General features: G+C 40.2%; 2 protein-coding genes across 4 annotated transcripts in view; both read right to left on the bottom strand.

Moving 5' to 3' along the window:
* Positions 1–5258, bottom strand: part of ttc9b (tetratricopeptide repeat domain 9B) — a 28845-nt gene extending 23587 nt beyond the window's left edge. The window contains exon 1 of the mRNA XM_079679245.1: positions 4088–5258. Coding sequence (XP_079535371.1) covers positions 4088–4535 — 448 coding nt within the window. The 5' untranslated portion in view covers positions 4536–5258. The remainder of the gene's footprint in view (positions 1–4087) is intronic.
* A 1028-nt stretch (positions 5259–6286) lies between these two features.
* On the bottom strand, positions 6287–13637 carry cUnh19orf47 (chromosome Un C19orf47 homolog). 3 transcript variants are annotated; one of them, XM_079677803.1, is made up of 8 exons: positions 13541–13637; positions 12453–12540; positions 12025–12139; positions 11490–11571; positions 10604–10729; positions 10349–10498; positions 8494–8567; positions 6287–8421 (listed from the first exon to the last, which is right to left on the bottom strand). In XM_079677803.1, exons 1-8 carry the CDS (start codon positions 13557–13559, stop codon positions 7879–7881), a joined length of 1197 nt encoding a protein of 398 aa, XP_079533929.1. In that variant the 5' UTR covers positions 13560–13637; the 3' UTR covers positions 6287–7878. The 3 variants fall into 3 exon arrangements, with proteins under 3 accessions (XP_079533929.1, XP_079533930.1, XP_079533931.1); XM_079677804.1 differs by having other exon boundaries at positions 10424–10498; positions 13541–13634; XM_079677805.1 differs by lacking the exon at positions 13541–13637 and adding an exon at positions 13255–13436.
* Between the last annotated feature and the right edge of the window lie 1002 nt (positions 13638–14639).

Raw genomic sequence — 14639 nt, 5'->3', positions numbered from 1 at the left:
CATTTTTATGTTTTGGATTAAACGATTACTTATGTGGTCATGAACTTTTATCTTAAGGACATGAAATCTAATAGATGTTGATTAAATGTATTTATATGTAAAGCACTATAAAGTTTGCACACAATTGCAAACTCGTGTAAAGTAAAAATAGCACAACAAAAGAAAAAAGCTTGCCCTTATCACAACGATGTCAAGAAGATAAGAACACACACACACACACACATACACACACACACACACACACACACACACACACACACACACACACACACACACACACACACACACACACACACACACACACACACACACACACACACACACACACACACACACACACACACACACACACACACACACACACACACACACACACACACACACACACACACACACACACACACACGTTATTGGTGCTGCTGCTTGTTGTTCTCCTATTATCTGTTAGAACCAAAGACAGTCGACCAATCAGAGAGCAGCTCCTCACTCATAACCACGGCGACCTCAGCCTGAACTCTGGGTAACCAGGTGGAGCCGCATAACAACACCTGCAGCAGGATTACAGTAATGAGTCACTGCTTAATTTGAGACAGAGCCGGAGTTACTGAAATGATTGTTATTCTGTTCCTAAAAACACACAAACCTTCATCAAAGAACCGCCTTTGTTTTACTCATAAAGGGGCATCATAGACGCTGAGAGTTACCATGAATATGAGATGTATAACATCCCCCTGAGGAAAGTCATATTTGAAATGTAATTGCGCAAATATATTCCGAGTTGGGTGGGAGAACATTATCTGGAAGTAAAAACATTATAAAATATTCATCACAAAAGAGCCACATCTATCCCAGTGAGTCAAATGTTTAGTTTAACCGTTTTTAAAGAAGAATTCAACATGTTCTCAAGTTATACGTGGGCTTTCAAGATAAGAAGAATGAGTATTTTAATTCTCGAGGTGAATTAGATGAACCTACCATGAATCATTCCGACATGGGCGCTGTGAACCAAGACATCTTAAATTATGAGAGTTATGGAAAGATGACGATCATATTGATTCAGCCTCATGTGGAGTATTCCAATTTCAGATTAAATAATTCTTTAAAAAGGGAGGCTCTGCTGTTTTATGTTTCACTTATTGACAAGAAATATCATTTTAAGACCAAAAACAACAAACAATCCTTATAGCCAGTAGCTAAATACTTGATCCTATTCCTCTGCACCACAGAACTTCCTTGCTGTTCACAAAACATTGGAACGCATCAATGAGCCATGCAGTTACAGTTTGCGACATGTGGAGGCACTCCCACCGTCCTGCTGCTGTAAATACGCACCAGAGCACCAAATGTGCATTCATCCACAGCTTAGAATCTTCCCCAATAAGTGCACTATTTTCTCTCTTTTATGTAATGTTTGAGTGCCCGGCACTTTTGGGAAATGACCGTGCCTGTTTAAAAAACTGAAATGAATGGTTTGTGAGCAAGTTTCAGCAAATATCTGAATCCTCAGTAGAATCCATTTGGCTGTAGTGTGAGACAGATAGAGGAGGGGAAGTGGGAAAGTACTGATGAACAAACAGAAAAGGACAGAAAAGATAGAGTTTAGGGTTAATGATGTGGCACAGTGTGGAGCAGACATCTTCAGTCATTTAAACGGCCATGTTTATCAGCAGGAATGTGAAATCAAATATTCTATTAACCTATCACATAAACATCTTAAATCAGAATAAACACTATTGTAGTAAACAGTCACGGTGATAAGGCAGGGTTGAAGTGAGGTCTCTTGTGTGTGAGTGTGTGTGAGAGAGTGTGTAATGCACACACTGCTGTTTGAAGCAGTGAGGGGAGGGGATGAGATTAGTACAACAACAGGGAAAAGGCCCGGCGATGGTTGCCATGGTAAATATGGTTCCCTGTCGCGTGCTAGCAGTCCCTTCCTCCTCCTCTCTGTGCCTCCGCGCTCCACTATTCCTCTCTTATATTGCTCTAAATTACAATGATTAAGGGGATTTATTGGCTTTATGTTTTAAGAACAAAGCATAGAAATACAATTTGTCCAAATAATTGGACAGGGACTGCATAACAATGTGATCATTACCGCATTAGGATTGATTTTATATACATAGCAACCAATTTCCTTGTAAACTACCACTATGCCTTTTAATTGCTTTTCCTGCCTCTAAATCTCCGCTTTCCTTCCTTATTTTACCGTCCCTCTCATTCCCTCCCCCACTCTCTTCTTCACGCTACAGTTGGCCGCCCTGCGGGCTCCTGACAGGGCCCTGAACGCTGCGCAGAACAAGGCGACCTTCAATGCATCACGACAGTTTGACAGGGCAGCACCTGGACACAAGCTACCAGAGACTACATCACACTTGCCCGCGTCATGACCCAAAATAATATTCATATGTCTTTTAAGTATTGTGATATAAACTCCACCATCATGTAGCTCCTGGATGTCCACATCCATCTGGATATGCTGCACTTTGCATACAGAGCACATTATATTGACGCAGGTATTACCAATTTGGAGAAAATACATGAGAATCGGAAACCAAGATCATATCTTTGATGAAAGATGGAAACAATTGGTAAATTATAGAAAATACAACATTTATCATGACCAGCTGATGAGATCTGAACATTAAGGTGCATATGAGTATTATTGTTGTATCCATTATGTGTAAGCTATGTCTTGTAAATGAATATCAATTTGTTTTTATTTCGTGATTTGTCGATTGTGATGTAGTTATTTTATGTATCTACGTGTTTATTCTGCTATGTATGCTTAGTAATAAAATAATTCCTTAAAATGCACATAAATAACAAATAATTACCAATTTCACAGCAAAGCTACGGGAAATATATTCATATGTACACGTTTTTATATGTTACAGTAACTATATTGTGAGAGCTTCTCCGAGTGAAAGCTGACACACACTTAATTAATAGCTTACTACAAAACCATAAGGCCTGTCTTCCCATATACTTCCCATACAAAGCAATCTACAAAATGCTGTAAACAAACAGTTATTGCAACACACACCTCCACAGACAGTATGCCTACACTACAGCATTTCTGCAGACCATGGCTTTCATGTAGCAAAGCCAATGATCTGCTAACTGTTAGCATGACATAAATTAAGGAGCATTTAACCAACATAGCATGACTGCACACACAAAACAACATTGGGCTACAATGTCACTCAATATCAATCACAACAGCCAACGGAATATTGACCAACCTTGTGCTTTCATCAGCCAGGTGCTTGACAAACAAAAGCTAAGACACACCCTCCTTTGCATGTTTTTCTCCCGACATTACACATTCAAAAATAAAAGCCCCAGAGCCTTCACACTGATGTACTACTGCTGTGCTTGTGATGAATCAAGGAAATCATGGACACTGAAAAATAACATTAATTGCAACTCTAGTTTTATGATGAATGTTTTTGTAGCACCTATGCTAATAACAGCTGCATTTTCAGTGAGAGTGAATCTGTTGTGCTCCTCAGTTAACCCTGTAGTAGACACAGCCTTACATCACCCTGTGGATGGGTGAGGGGATTTCTTCTCACCTCAGAGACTCTTCTGAAATGTCAGTGTTACATCACAACAGCTGGTGAACTTACCAATACATAATGAAAACATACATGTATTATAACATAAGGCGTGTTGGCCCTGTGGGTTTATTTGGGCTTTAAAAAAAAATCTTTTTACTACAATTGAAATATTACACTTTGATGAGGTGGCCTATTGTGAAAAAGGAATGAATGTGCAGTATAAAGAAATAGCACACAGATAATTTAAAAGGCTATAAGAGCCTGAAATGTGTTCATTTAGTGTGATATAGGCTAAATAATGCACTTATCTGGTCAGATATTATACACAAATTAAATCTGTTTTATCACGCCAGGACACAGTATGATTTATTGCTGAATTCATTGCTATTTCACCAACGTCTGCACAAATCCTGCAGAAATAACCTGGCTGTGTGGCCCCAGTGAACCGGAACGAACAAAGGTGTCACTAGTCCTGAAGGCTACAGAGGTCTGGATGTTTTTGTGGGAAGTGTACCGGTGCTGCTCACCTGTCAGGTTGTCGTAGCACTCGATCTCGGTAGTCTGCACGGCTCTCCGCTGATCCTCGGTCAGCTTGCCGGCGGCTTGGTTCAGCAGGTTGACCTCGGAGCCCGTGGTCCCGTCCACCAAATGCACCCCTTTGAGCTGCAGCAGCGCCCGGTGGTACTTGCCGATCGCTTCCCGGAATTTCTTCTCCTTGTAGCAGCGGTGACCCTCTGCCTTGAAGTCGATGGCTTTCTGGATCTTCGCCTCCATGTCCATTTCAGCGGCTCGACACCCGTCTGCTCCGGCAGCCGCGGCCAGGCTCCGGCCACCGGTTTCCGGGTAGCTTTTAAGGCTTTTTATCTGGTGCTGCTTGGCTTCCATCTCTCTCAGTGAGAGTGCCGGGAGCGGGCCATGGTGCTCGGACACTAAGGTATGTTTTATTGGGGAAGACCCGAGCAGCGTGCTGTGCATAAAGGATGTAGGACGGAGAGGCAGAGACGCGGCTGAGCAGGAGAGAATTCGTGCCTCAAAAACAGCGTCAAATACCGCGGTGTTAGTGTGTGTTTAAAGAATTTAAGCCAAAATAAATGTCGAAAATATTTAAGTTTATATTTCGTTGAATGAGGCTGAAACAGCTGGCAGAAACACACTCAATGTACCCATCCGTCGCTACCTGATTCCTCGTTCTGGTCGTCTCGCGGAGGGATGCTCGAGTGAATATCTATGGTAGCACGCGCAGCTTCAGCACCACAAACAGCGCACGCACGACAACCACAACCGCACAGCATTGTGGGAGAAAAAAAGAGAAGTCGTGAGGCGTTGCTGGTTGCTGCAGTCCAGATTTTATGGTGAAAACCGAAGACAGAAATGTGCTGATATGAAAGATTATTTGTCAAAACAACAATGCACTTTGGTAAACATGGTAAAATAAGCGTAAGAATTAAAACATAATACTTTGTATGTAAACTACATCTTATTTACATATTATTGGACCATTTTTTTTTTTAAAGGATGGGTCCTATTGTCAACATTTACAGTAATCCCATAGTTAGGCTACTATATTAAAATTAATAACTAATAACCTTAGCGGATTGTACATTACGTCACTCCCATTGTTTGTAGCAGGCCAGTCTTCTTTATCAAAAACAAAAAACAGGCTGATTCAGCGTTAACCTAATTTACATCCCGTCAATAAACATCCCATTTTGGCCATACCGATTTCAGCTGATAAGGTTTTCAAGGATATGGAGACGGACAGCAGAGGGCTGCATGGACAGAGGAGGAAGACAGCGACCTCAAGGGGACGAAGTCTCCATTACACCTATTATTTCTCGTGATGTGGCCAACCATCAACCCACCAGACAGTCATAATAGATCTGTAAAGATTATTGCCTATATTATCCTCTACTAAATTGCAATGTTAAGGTTGTTATCTTGTATCTCGTTAACACAATGCAAATGTCTAAATCAAAGTTTAAGAAAATGTAAAGATTTGTTATGATGTAAATATTTGTTTAACTGTGAAGTTAGAGCTATCACAAAATTGGATTTAATTAGACAATTGTGACCAAAATAATTCACAATACCGCCACTAGTTTAACTCTTGGGTCTGTTTAGTGTGCACTTTTTCTTTAGTCAGTGTCAAAAGGGATAAGAGCGATGTGTGTTCATAGCTCTTCAGCATGCATGTCACTCTGAAACACCAATTACTGTCTTCTGCATGTTGTAGAGATAGCACTACCAAATTCAAGTGTAAAAAGGCAGGATGTTTATCTAGTTTTCCTTATTAAATCATTTCCGGCACTGAAACGTATGTACTGTTGTCTCTGTGCGAAGGTGTCTAAATTAATTTCCAGTACAGAATAATTACATAAAGGGTAAGCCTACAACCAACTCTGAACAATCCCCTCAACGCAAACACATACTGAACCCCTGTAGCCTCTGGATGCCATCAGTGTTTCTGGCTGCAGCTGTAGAGGGAAGACGAAGCCTCATTAACATAACACTGTGACAGTTGAGCCGACATTATGCAGCAGCAAACTCATTGAGAGAGCCGTTAGAGTTTAATCGGTTTATTGATAAATGATCAGCTAAATGTTCCCAGGGGCATATAAATATTGACTTTGATGTCATGTTCATAGTTAAGAGTTGAAAAGTACCGTATGTGAACATGACATGCATTGCAAATGTTTTCTGCAGAGAAAGAAACAAACAAGAGGAAAGACATTTGGAAACGTTTCTCTTTTATTGTCCACATTTTTTTCTTTCCAAACTGAACCTTTTTCCTTAATGTCTTTAAAAGAATCATAAAAGTTCAAGGTGTATTTTGCTCTACTTTGTTCTTAAAAACATAAACAAAAAAATCTTAATATGATTTTAAACATTTAAAGTATTTACAGTTTAACAAAGTTCTGGTGTGAAGAATAGCACACAGGTGTTAACGGTCCACACTGGGTAAAGGTAAACTACCTACTTATACCTACAGTGCCCCTCCCCACTCCCCCGACACCAGGCATCTCTGAGTTTCTTGAAGTGGGTAAATAACAGAAGGATGTCCACAGAAAAATATGCAGCAGAACTGTTTCTGTGTGAAACCAAGTCTAACAAATCTTTACATTGCATTTTTAAATAAACAGTATAGTACTGTGACCCAGCCTTCAAGTAGGTTATAGGCAGTGGTGCACACAAGACGAGTACCTGGAGTCAGTGTTTGGTACTCCAACTTCTAGTTCCCATGAAGCCCTCTGTATCGCGAATGTCAGCGGGGGGGGGGGGGGGGGGGTGCTAGTGGAGTACGATGAAGCCTTCGGTATCGCGAATGTCAACGGGTGGGGGGGGGGTAGTGGAGTAGGATGAAGCCCTCTGTATCGCGAATGTCAACGGGGGGGGGGGGGGGAGAGTGGAGTGCAGAGCTTCGTGACCACAGAGCGTGTGAACGTTGTGATCAGCTGTACAGACCGACGTTAACAGCAGCCCCGTCTGTGCACACGGAGACCGGTCATCTAACCGTCTTAAGGGTTAGGGTTAGCTTTGTGACACAAGTGACGGTACGCATTTCAGACTGTTGCGTACCACTTGTGTGCACCCCTGGTTATAGGAAACTTTCAGTACTGTGATAGAGGTGACATGGGTGTCTTTAGTTCAGAGGTGAAAATGTTACTCCATAAAGCACAGGAGAAGTGGAGGAGGTGCAGTGTTTTATTTTCTTCTTTTCAAAGTGTTCAGAGGTGTGTAAAAATCTGAATTGACTATGCAAGTCAATCCAGGGCTGAAGTTTAGAAGCCTTTCATTAACGCCTTTTCTACTTACCCGACATTAGAGGTAATACATGATGGTAACAAGAAGAATGTAACAATCACCTCCACTACGGAACTATTCCTTCGGGAGAAAAGGAAAGTGTTGGCAGCAGCATCCTTATTTGAGGAGTGCGAGGGTAAAATTAAAACCACCGTTATGGCAGCTTGGTTCATGTCATGCTCATGCTTTAAGTTAAATATACTTTTTTTTTTTTTATAGAAAGATAAATGCTAGATATGATTGAGACATGATAAATAGATTCCAGATGGCGCATCATAAATCACAGAAAGCATTGGTTTAGGATCCATTCAAATGTGTTTTTCCAATGGCAGCGTGATTTAGGTAAAAAAAACAAAACATCAAATTGTATCCAATTCAAACAGTCCATCAACTGAAAAGAGGAAAAGGCTCCGAGCTGCATTTACATGTTTCCAGGAAAAATGCAAAAACAAAGAGTTGGTAAAAATTCTATAAAGGACGTGTCGAAAGATTCTGAATACTTTCTTAGGGATCAGCGTTAGGTTTTCTTGCTCCCCAGTCTCTTGAAAACACTGATAGCCCTGACATCCATCTGGGCCCCCACAGCCTCTGCTCCTCCTGCTCCCCCCGCCCCGGTGCTGCTGCTGACCTTGGAGCTGGCTAGGGTCAGCCCCTCCTTGGCTTTGGGCTTGGTGCTGGTCACCCTGTTGTCCTGTGTGTCAGCAGGTAAGGGCGACACAGCGGCGCTCTGGTGTGATGGAGGCAGCTTGCCCAGTCTCTGAAGCACACTCACCTTGGCAGGGGGGAGGCCATTTGGGGCGCAAGAGGAGGTGGGGGTGTCAGAGGGATGTAGTTTGAATTGACCTCCCAGGCGCCGTAGGGTGGTCGGTGGTGGTTTGGCCACTGGCTCTTTCTTCTGGGAGGGCATGCTTCTCTTGAGCACGCCGGCATACTGAAGAACGGAGCCTTCTCCCTCACTGTCGTCCTCGTCGTCAACATCCATGTTTGCAGCCATTTTGACAGGCCTCTGCCCGTTCTCCTCTTCATCTCCTCGGCCAAGACGACTGAAGACACCGGTGGCCTGCCAGATAAGCAACCATTACAATACAATTCAATACAAAGGTAGCTATTCATGTTTCCTGACAGGCCTTACCTTGTTATTGCTTGTTGTTGTGTCTGCCTTTGATTCAGCCCCAAGTCTTGAAAACACAGAGGTGCGCTTATTACCTATTTAAGGATTAGAGAAAAAGTTATTACACAAATACTATTGTGATTTGCTTCTGGAAATTCAAAGGAGAGCACCATGAGTTGATTAGAGCCTTGCTGTATAACGTAAAATATATGAGGCATATACTAAACTAAACTTTGATTATAATGTACAATACAAGCCTCTGTAGAAGCAAAATAGTGTAATCAAAGACATACTCTACTACGCGTATCCACAGCAATCCAGCAGAGGATTCCCCCTCTTGTGTTTTATAAGTTCACATGACTAGGGAAGATCACAAGTCAAAATAATGGTTTATTTCCAGAAATTAAATTAGCAGCTCCAAAAGTGAATTGCTAACATTTTATAAGACTGTTTTTAAATTTTAAAAACCTAAATTGTGCCAAAGCCTTAGTTTTACAGCTCTTAGAACGGTTGAGTAAAATCTGTATTTACAGTCAAATGTATTCCCAAAATTGGACTTTGTCAAAGCATGCCCTATGTTGAGAAACTGGCTTTTATATTTAAACTAGGGCTGTCAAACGATTACAATTTTAAATCAGATTAATCACAGCTTAAAAATTCATTAATCATGATTAATCACCATTCGAACTATGTCCAAAATATGCCATTTCTTTATTTATATTGTTGTGGGAATGGAAAGATAAATGAAAGAAGGCGGATATATCCATTTAACATACAGTATGTATGTATGTATGTTTATTATAACATTGTTCTGTGTGTCAAAATGAAAGACAATCCACACACCTATCAATCATCAAACCGTGGGGTCTTATTTCATTACGTGTTGATTTCTATCAACACGTAATGTTGTATCGATGTATATAGAGATGTTCTACAGCAAAAGTATTCTGCGTCAGGACTTCCTGCAACAACACCACGCCGTTATCTTGATTCTGATTGGCCAGAAGACATTATCAAAGATGTTCTATGGAGAAGACGATCACTACGTGACAAAAGTTTTCAAAACCGTTTCTAGTCTTCGGTATTTCCAGACAAGTGAGTCACTACTGAAATCAATCTTACTAACTGCCGTGTGTGCAATTTACTCGACGCGAGTTGGCGGACTTTATTTTGCTTACTTTAACATCATTTTTCATGGTGGGGCTAAGGTGGGGCTGAGCCATTTCTTGGTATTGCTGTAGCCTACCCCAGCGCTGCCACTGGTGGGATGTATGGGGTGGGCCATTCTGCACATGCGTTAAATGCGTTAAATATTTTAACACAATTAATTCCAAAAATGAATTACCGCCGTTAACGCGATAATTTTGACAGCATTAATTTAAACATCTAATCAAATGAAATACAAAAAATTGTGTTTTCATACTATGATTTTTTGTTTTTAAGAGTTATGGTGACTAATGATTAATGAATTCTAATTACCTTATTTCAAAAGAAAAAGACAACCAGAAATAGAGCATTGTAGCAGTTTACAGAGTTGCAACTCTTTTAAAGAGACGGAACCAATCGGAGAATAGGTGTCACAGGACAGAAAAGGACAGAAAAGACAAGAGTCTAAGATTTTATAGTTGGGTTAAATGTAGAAAAAGGACAGTAAAAACAGCAGAGGGACAGAGGGTGCAGGGGGAAGTATTAGTGAAGACAGGAGATTCAACTACGAGAGAAAGTAATGAGGGTCAAAGGTTTTCTTAAATCAGCCCGAGTCACCACATTTAGTTTGAATATGAATGAAGTCCATGAAAATGTTATGTATTGATTAGATGTGGAGCACCAGCTTTATTGTCGCGAGTTGTCAGCAAGGCCCCCGGGTCAGGCCTACCTTTCTTGGCCTGCTGGGCCAGGATGCGGCGTGTACGAGGCGTGGAGCCTTTGGGCATGTTGATGATGTACTTGCCTTCCATCTCAGCTGTCACACGTCGGCGCTTCACTGCCTGCAAACTGTTCCCCTCGTCAGCCGGCGGACTTACAACTGACAACAGAGTGGTCGGAACATGAGGATGAACAGAGGTAAGAAATTAGACAGGATGTCTACATAGGGACAGGAAATACGGGGTAAGAGGTTTAATATATTTACCCGCTTTGCCACTCTTGTTTACTTGCATGTTGGACACAGTGACAGAGAGGTGGTTGTCAGGCCGACGGGCTGGAGTGGCCGGCGGGGAGTCGCTGCTCAAAGCGTTGGCGATCATACGAGTGGCAGCTGAGGGAAAGCGGATACATTTAAATAAGTTGTGTTTAAAAAATAAATAGACTAGAGCAAAAAAGTGTTTGACTCAATATTAAAATTAATTTAATTCAATGATTTTAGGAACAAAATCTTTTTGTTGTAATCTGCATTTAAACAAACCACGCACTGAGTAGCATTTCAATGTAATGCTGCTACATCATACTTCACTACCACTATATAAGTCAGCAAAAATCATGATACACTATTATAGATTAAGCTTGCAGAGCAGAATACAAAGCGAAGAATGGAGGGTTCGGGTAATTATATCTGATTCATTGTGCAGCTCTGTGTGGGATTTCTAGACACTGCAAAGTCAGAAAGTGATGCAGCTTGTTTTAGTAACATAAGATAAGGTTGATTTCCTTTATCTTTAAAAAGAAACAATTACTCTTTATAATGCCCTAATACTTGGCATGCGATGATTGAGTTAGTTAGAAAAATAACCTAAATTGTTCATTTCTATATCACAAGAGGTCTGCTGGTAATACTGCTCCTTTGTGAATGGCTTCAAGTATTACATGATGGCTTCTTTGATTTAATAACTGTTGATTCCTTTATCTTCAGGCTGGGCTGATATATGGGTCACATGGTTGTCTCAGTACAATGTAGCAATGTAAGTTATGTGAAATGAGAATAAGGACATTCTTTTAAATTGCTTATAGAAAAAGGGTTTTCGCAAAAGGCTGCAATGATACCAAAAAAAAGTGAATATGATAAAAATGTAGACACTTACGAGAATTGGCAGTTCGTCTGAGCTCAGCTTTAACACTGGTCTGTCCTGAGGAGATGGCTTCTGTGGCCATTTTGCACATGTCCTGAAGAGAGGATACAAATGACAGAGGTTATGTAAGCTCAGCCTACTGCAGTAGCTTTGAAAGGCAACCATTCTACATGACTGCATCCACAACAAAAGTCAAGATATAAAAAATATACTTTATGCATTTATATCAGCACATTGGGCAAAAAGGTGACATGTAGCAGCAGTCACCAATGTTTTAATGTTTTGCTAGGCCATGTGACTTAGCACTCTTATAGACGTAGTGTTTGCTGTCACACATTTTGTGAAACGGCATTGTTCACGTTTGGCTGTTTATGCACACTGACGTCGGTGCTTTCAGTGTCCTTCACTTTCATTGCAGGAACAAATCTGCACCGTGTGTTGCATGCAGTCTCTTTTCATTCAACAATGATGCATAAACTAAAAGTGCCTTTTCTGTCAAATATTATTATTAAGATGATTATAAATATTATCAAACGTCTGATCTTACCTGCCTGTAGACCTGCTTGGCATGTTTAAGAATGGCAATGATGTCACCAATGACTGTTATCCCGAGGTCCATCATGATGTCTTTGCTGAGGTCCATCAGCATGTTCTTGTTAATTCTGCAGCGAAAAATCAGAAAAAATGTATATACCCAAAGTCGATCATGATTACATTGTTTTTCAATTCATATTTTGTCTGTTTGGAAAATGTTATAAGACTGAAACATATTCGTTTATTGTATTGAGAGCTCAGTTCATGAAAGAGACTGTCACTTCCCCACTAGTGAGCAATAATATATAAAGAATGAATTGCATTTTATTTCACTTAGTCTGATTAGAAAGGTGCAAAGGAAATTCACGTGTTCACAGCACAACACAGTGAGGCTAAAGTGTGCTGTACAGAGCAGCCTATGAAAAGCAGACATTGGGTTACCTGTTGTCCACGAAGGAGACTGCATAAGTGACTGCGAGGCCGACTGGGATCCCAGCATCCTTGAAGAACTGAATCCACTCCGACGTGGCTTAAGAAAAATAAAATAAAGACTGTTAGAAACAATACAACAGAAACTATTTCAGTCAAACACATTTATTATGTTAACAGGTTTAGAATGAAAATAAATAGTATATTGTTTAAGAAAATAACTAGTGGTTTACTTAAGAATGATTTTAAATGTAATGGAGTATTTTGTGCATGAATAGGTTAAGGGTCCGAGTACAGCTTCCACCTCTACTTATAACTATATGAACAGAATAAAGACCTGGAAAAGAAAAGTATCAAGTTATACTCCCAGTGATACTGAACACTACAGTGGCTCTAAACGCTAGTGGGGGACGCACATCTGAGCAGACATCAGCATGCTGCTGACCATTGCCAGCTGCAGGTTATTTATAACACCCATTATGAACCGTCCGGTGGTTTGAGTAACAGATTTAGACTTAGGGTGCACATTAGCAGCTGCCAGAACAATGACTCTGTCTAACGTGCTTTGACTGTGACTGATGATCTAACATTGACAAAGAGACAAAACTCACACTGCGTCCAAAACATAATTTAGCACCTGGAAAGAGAGAGAACCACCACTCACAATCCAATACTTTAAAATAATATTACAGTAGATTTGGGGAACAGTGTGAAACGCTATCGTTTTGGTCAGTGCCGGTTAGCTCGTGTTAGAATAAGACGATGATCACGCTAAATATAGCCCCTCTCAACATGTAAAAGGTCGATAACTCACTGTACCATTCTGGATTAAACGTTCATTTAATAAATGAAAGTGAAAGCAAGTGTTTTAGGAATTAAATCCGTTTTTAGAAACGTTTTTGTTAGCATTCCTCATTAGCATAGCTTCAGCTATGAATCGAAAGGCGCGACCGGTCGTCTTCGACATTCACTACAAGGAAACCCGGTTATAAAACCTCTGAATAAATACAACAGCCATGTCTCACAAAAAGAGGAACCACCGAAATAATTTAAACGTTGCAAAGTGTTAACGCTGGCTCGCCGGGCCTTTATGCTCTCACCTGTTGTCACAGACGCCATGTTTACAACAAATGTGTGGTGACGTCAGTTCACCCGCTCCCGTGACGCTACTTCCGGCCAAACCTATGGCCAAACCACTAGTCATGTAGTTTAATGTATGGACGCTAGAGGACAGCAAAGACTGCAAACTAACAGACAACTTCACAAGCAAACACCAACCGTAAAATGAATGCAAAATGAAAATGCTAAGCACCAGACACTTTTTAATTGCTATATTAATTTAAAATAGTTATGCATTAATGTGTTCATCACTTCAATGCGTGTCAATTTATATGTTGTATTAATAACCTATATCAATTCACTCAAGTAAAGTGCAAGTACCTCAATGTATTACTTAAGGCGTACTTTGTGACATTACACCACTTCTTGTCCAACAGGGCCCAGTCATTGCTGCAAGTTGTCAAAAAAAGATTCCCCCTTAGTCTGATTCTAAAATGTCCCAACAATGTGCAAGCACAAATCAGAAACAGTTCATTGTTGTCAAGTTCCCTATTCTCTCTTTGTGAACATGACAAACAGGTTTGAGTCAGGTTCACGAAGAAGATGATGCAGGTACGACAAGCAGCAAACCCTCATGTGTCTACAGATGTTGCTAATAAATAGTAGGCCTACTTTACTATTGGTCGCCTCTTTTTGTAGTTTTAAAATATATATTTAATTTGATATTATTTTGAAAATTCAGCAGATGCTGATTAAAATGTCCAATTTGTTTTAAATAACTTCCATGTCATGTGACCAAATGACCCGTTAGTGCAGCATTGTATAATTAAACTGGACAAGTAAGAAATATTTCAATTATTTTTTCATTTTATATGATTTTTAAAAATTCTGCTGTTTCATCTTGATTGAAAAGTAGTTTTCAATAGTTTTCAATTCAAGTAGCCCAATGAAAATCATGCAAAGTTCAAGCATTTATAAGTGAGAGACATGTATCTTGTAATATGTTGTTTATTTATGAAATCTCTTCACAAATTGGAAAGGAAGTCCATTTGTTCGAATCAGAGATAGCTCAACTATCTTTTGCTGCTTAAAAATCAAGACACAAACCTTTAAAATCTAAAGTTTTATAAGACAGCACAA

This window comes from Notothenia rossii (assembly GCF_949606895.1).
Source record: "Notothenia rossii genome assembly, chromosome: 4".
NCBI lineage: Eukaryota > Metazoa > Chordata > Actinopteri > Perciformes > Nototheniidae > Notothenia > Notothenia rossii.
This window is presented reverse-complemented; position numbering and strand designations above follow the sequence as displayed.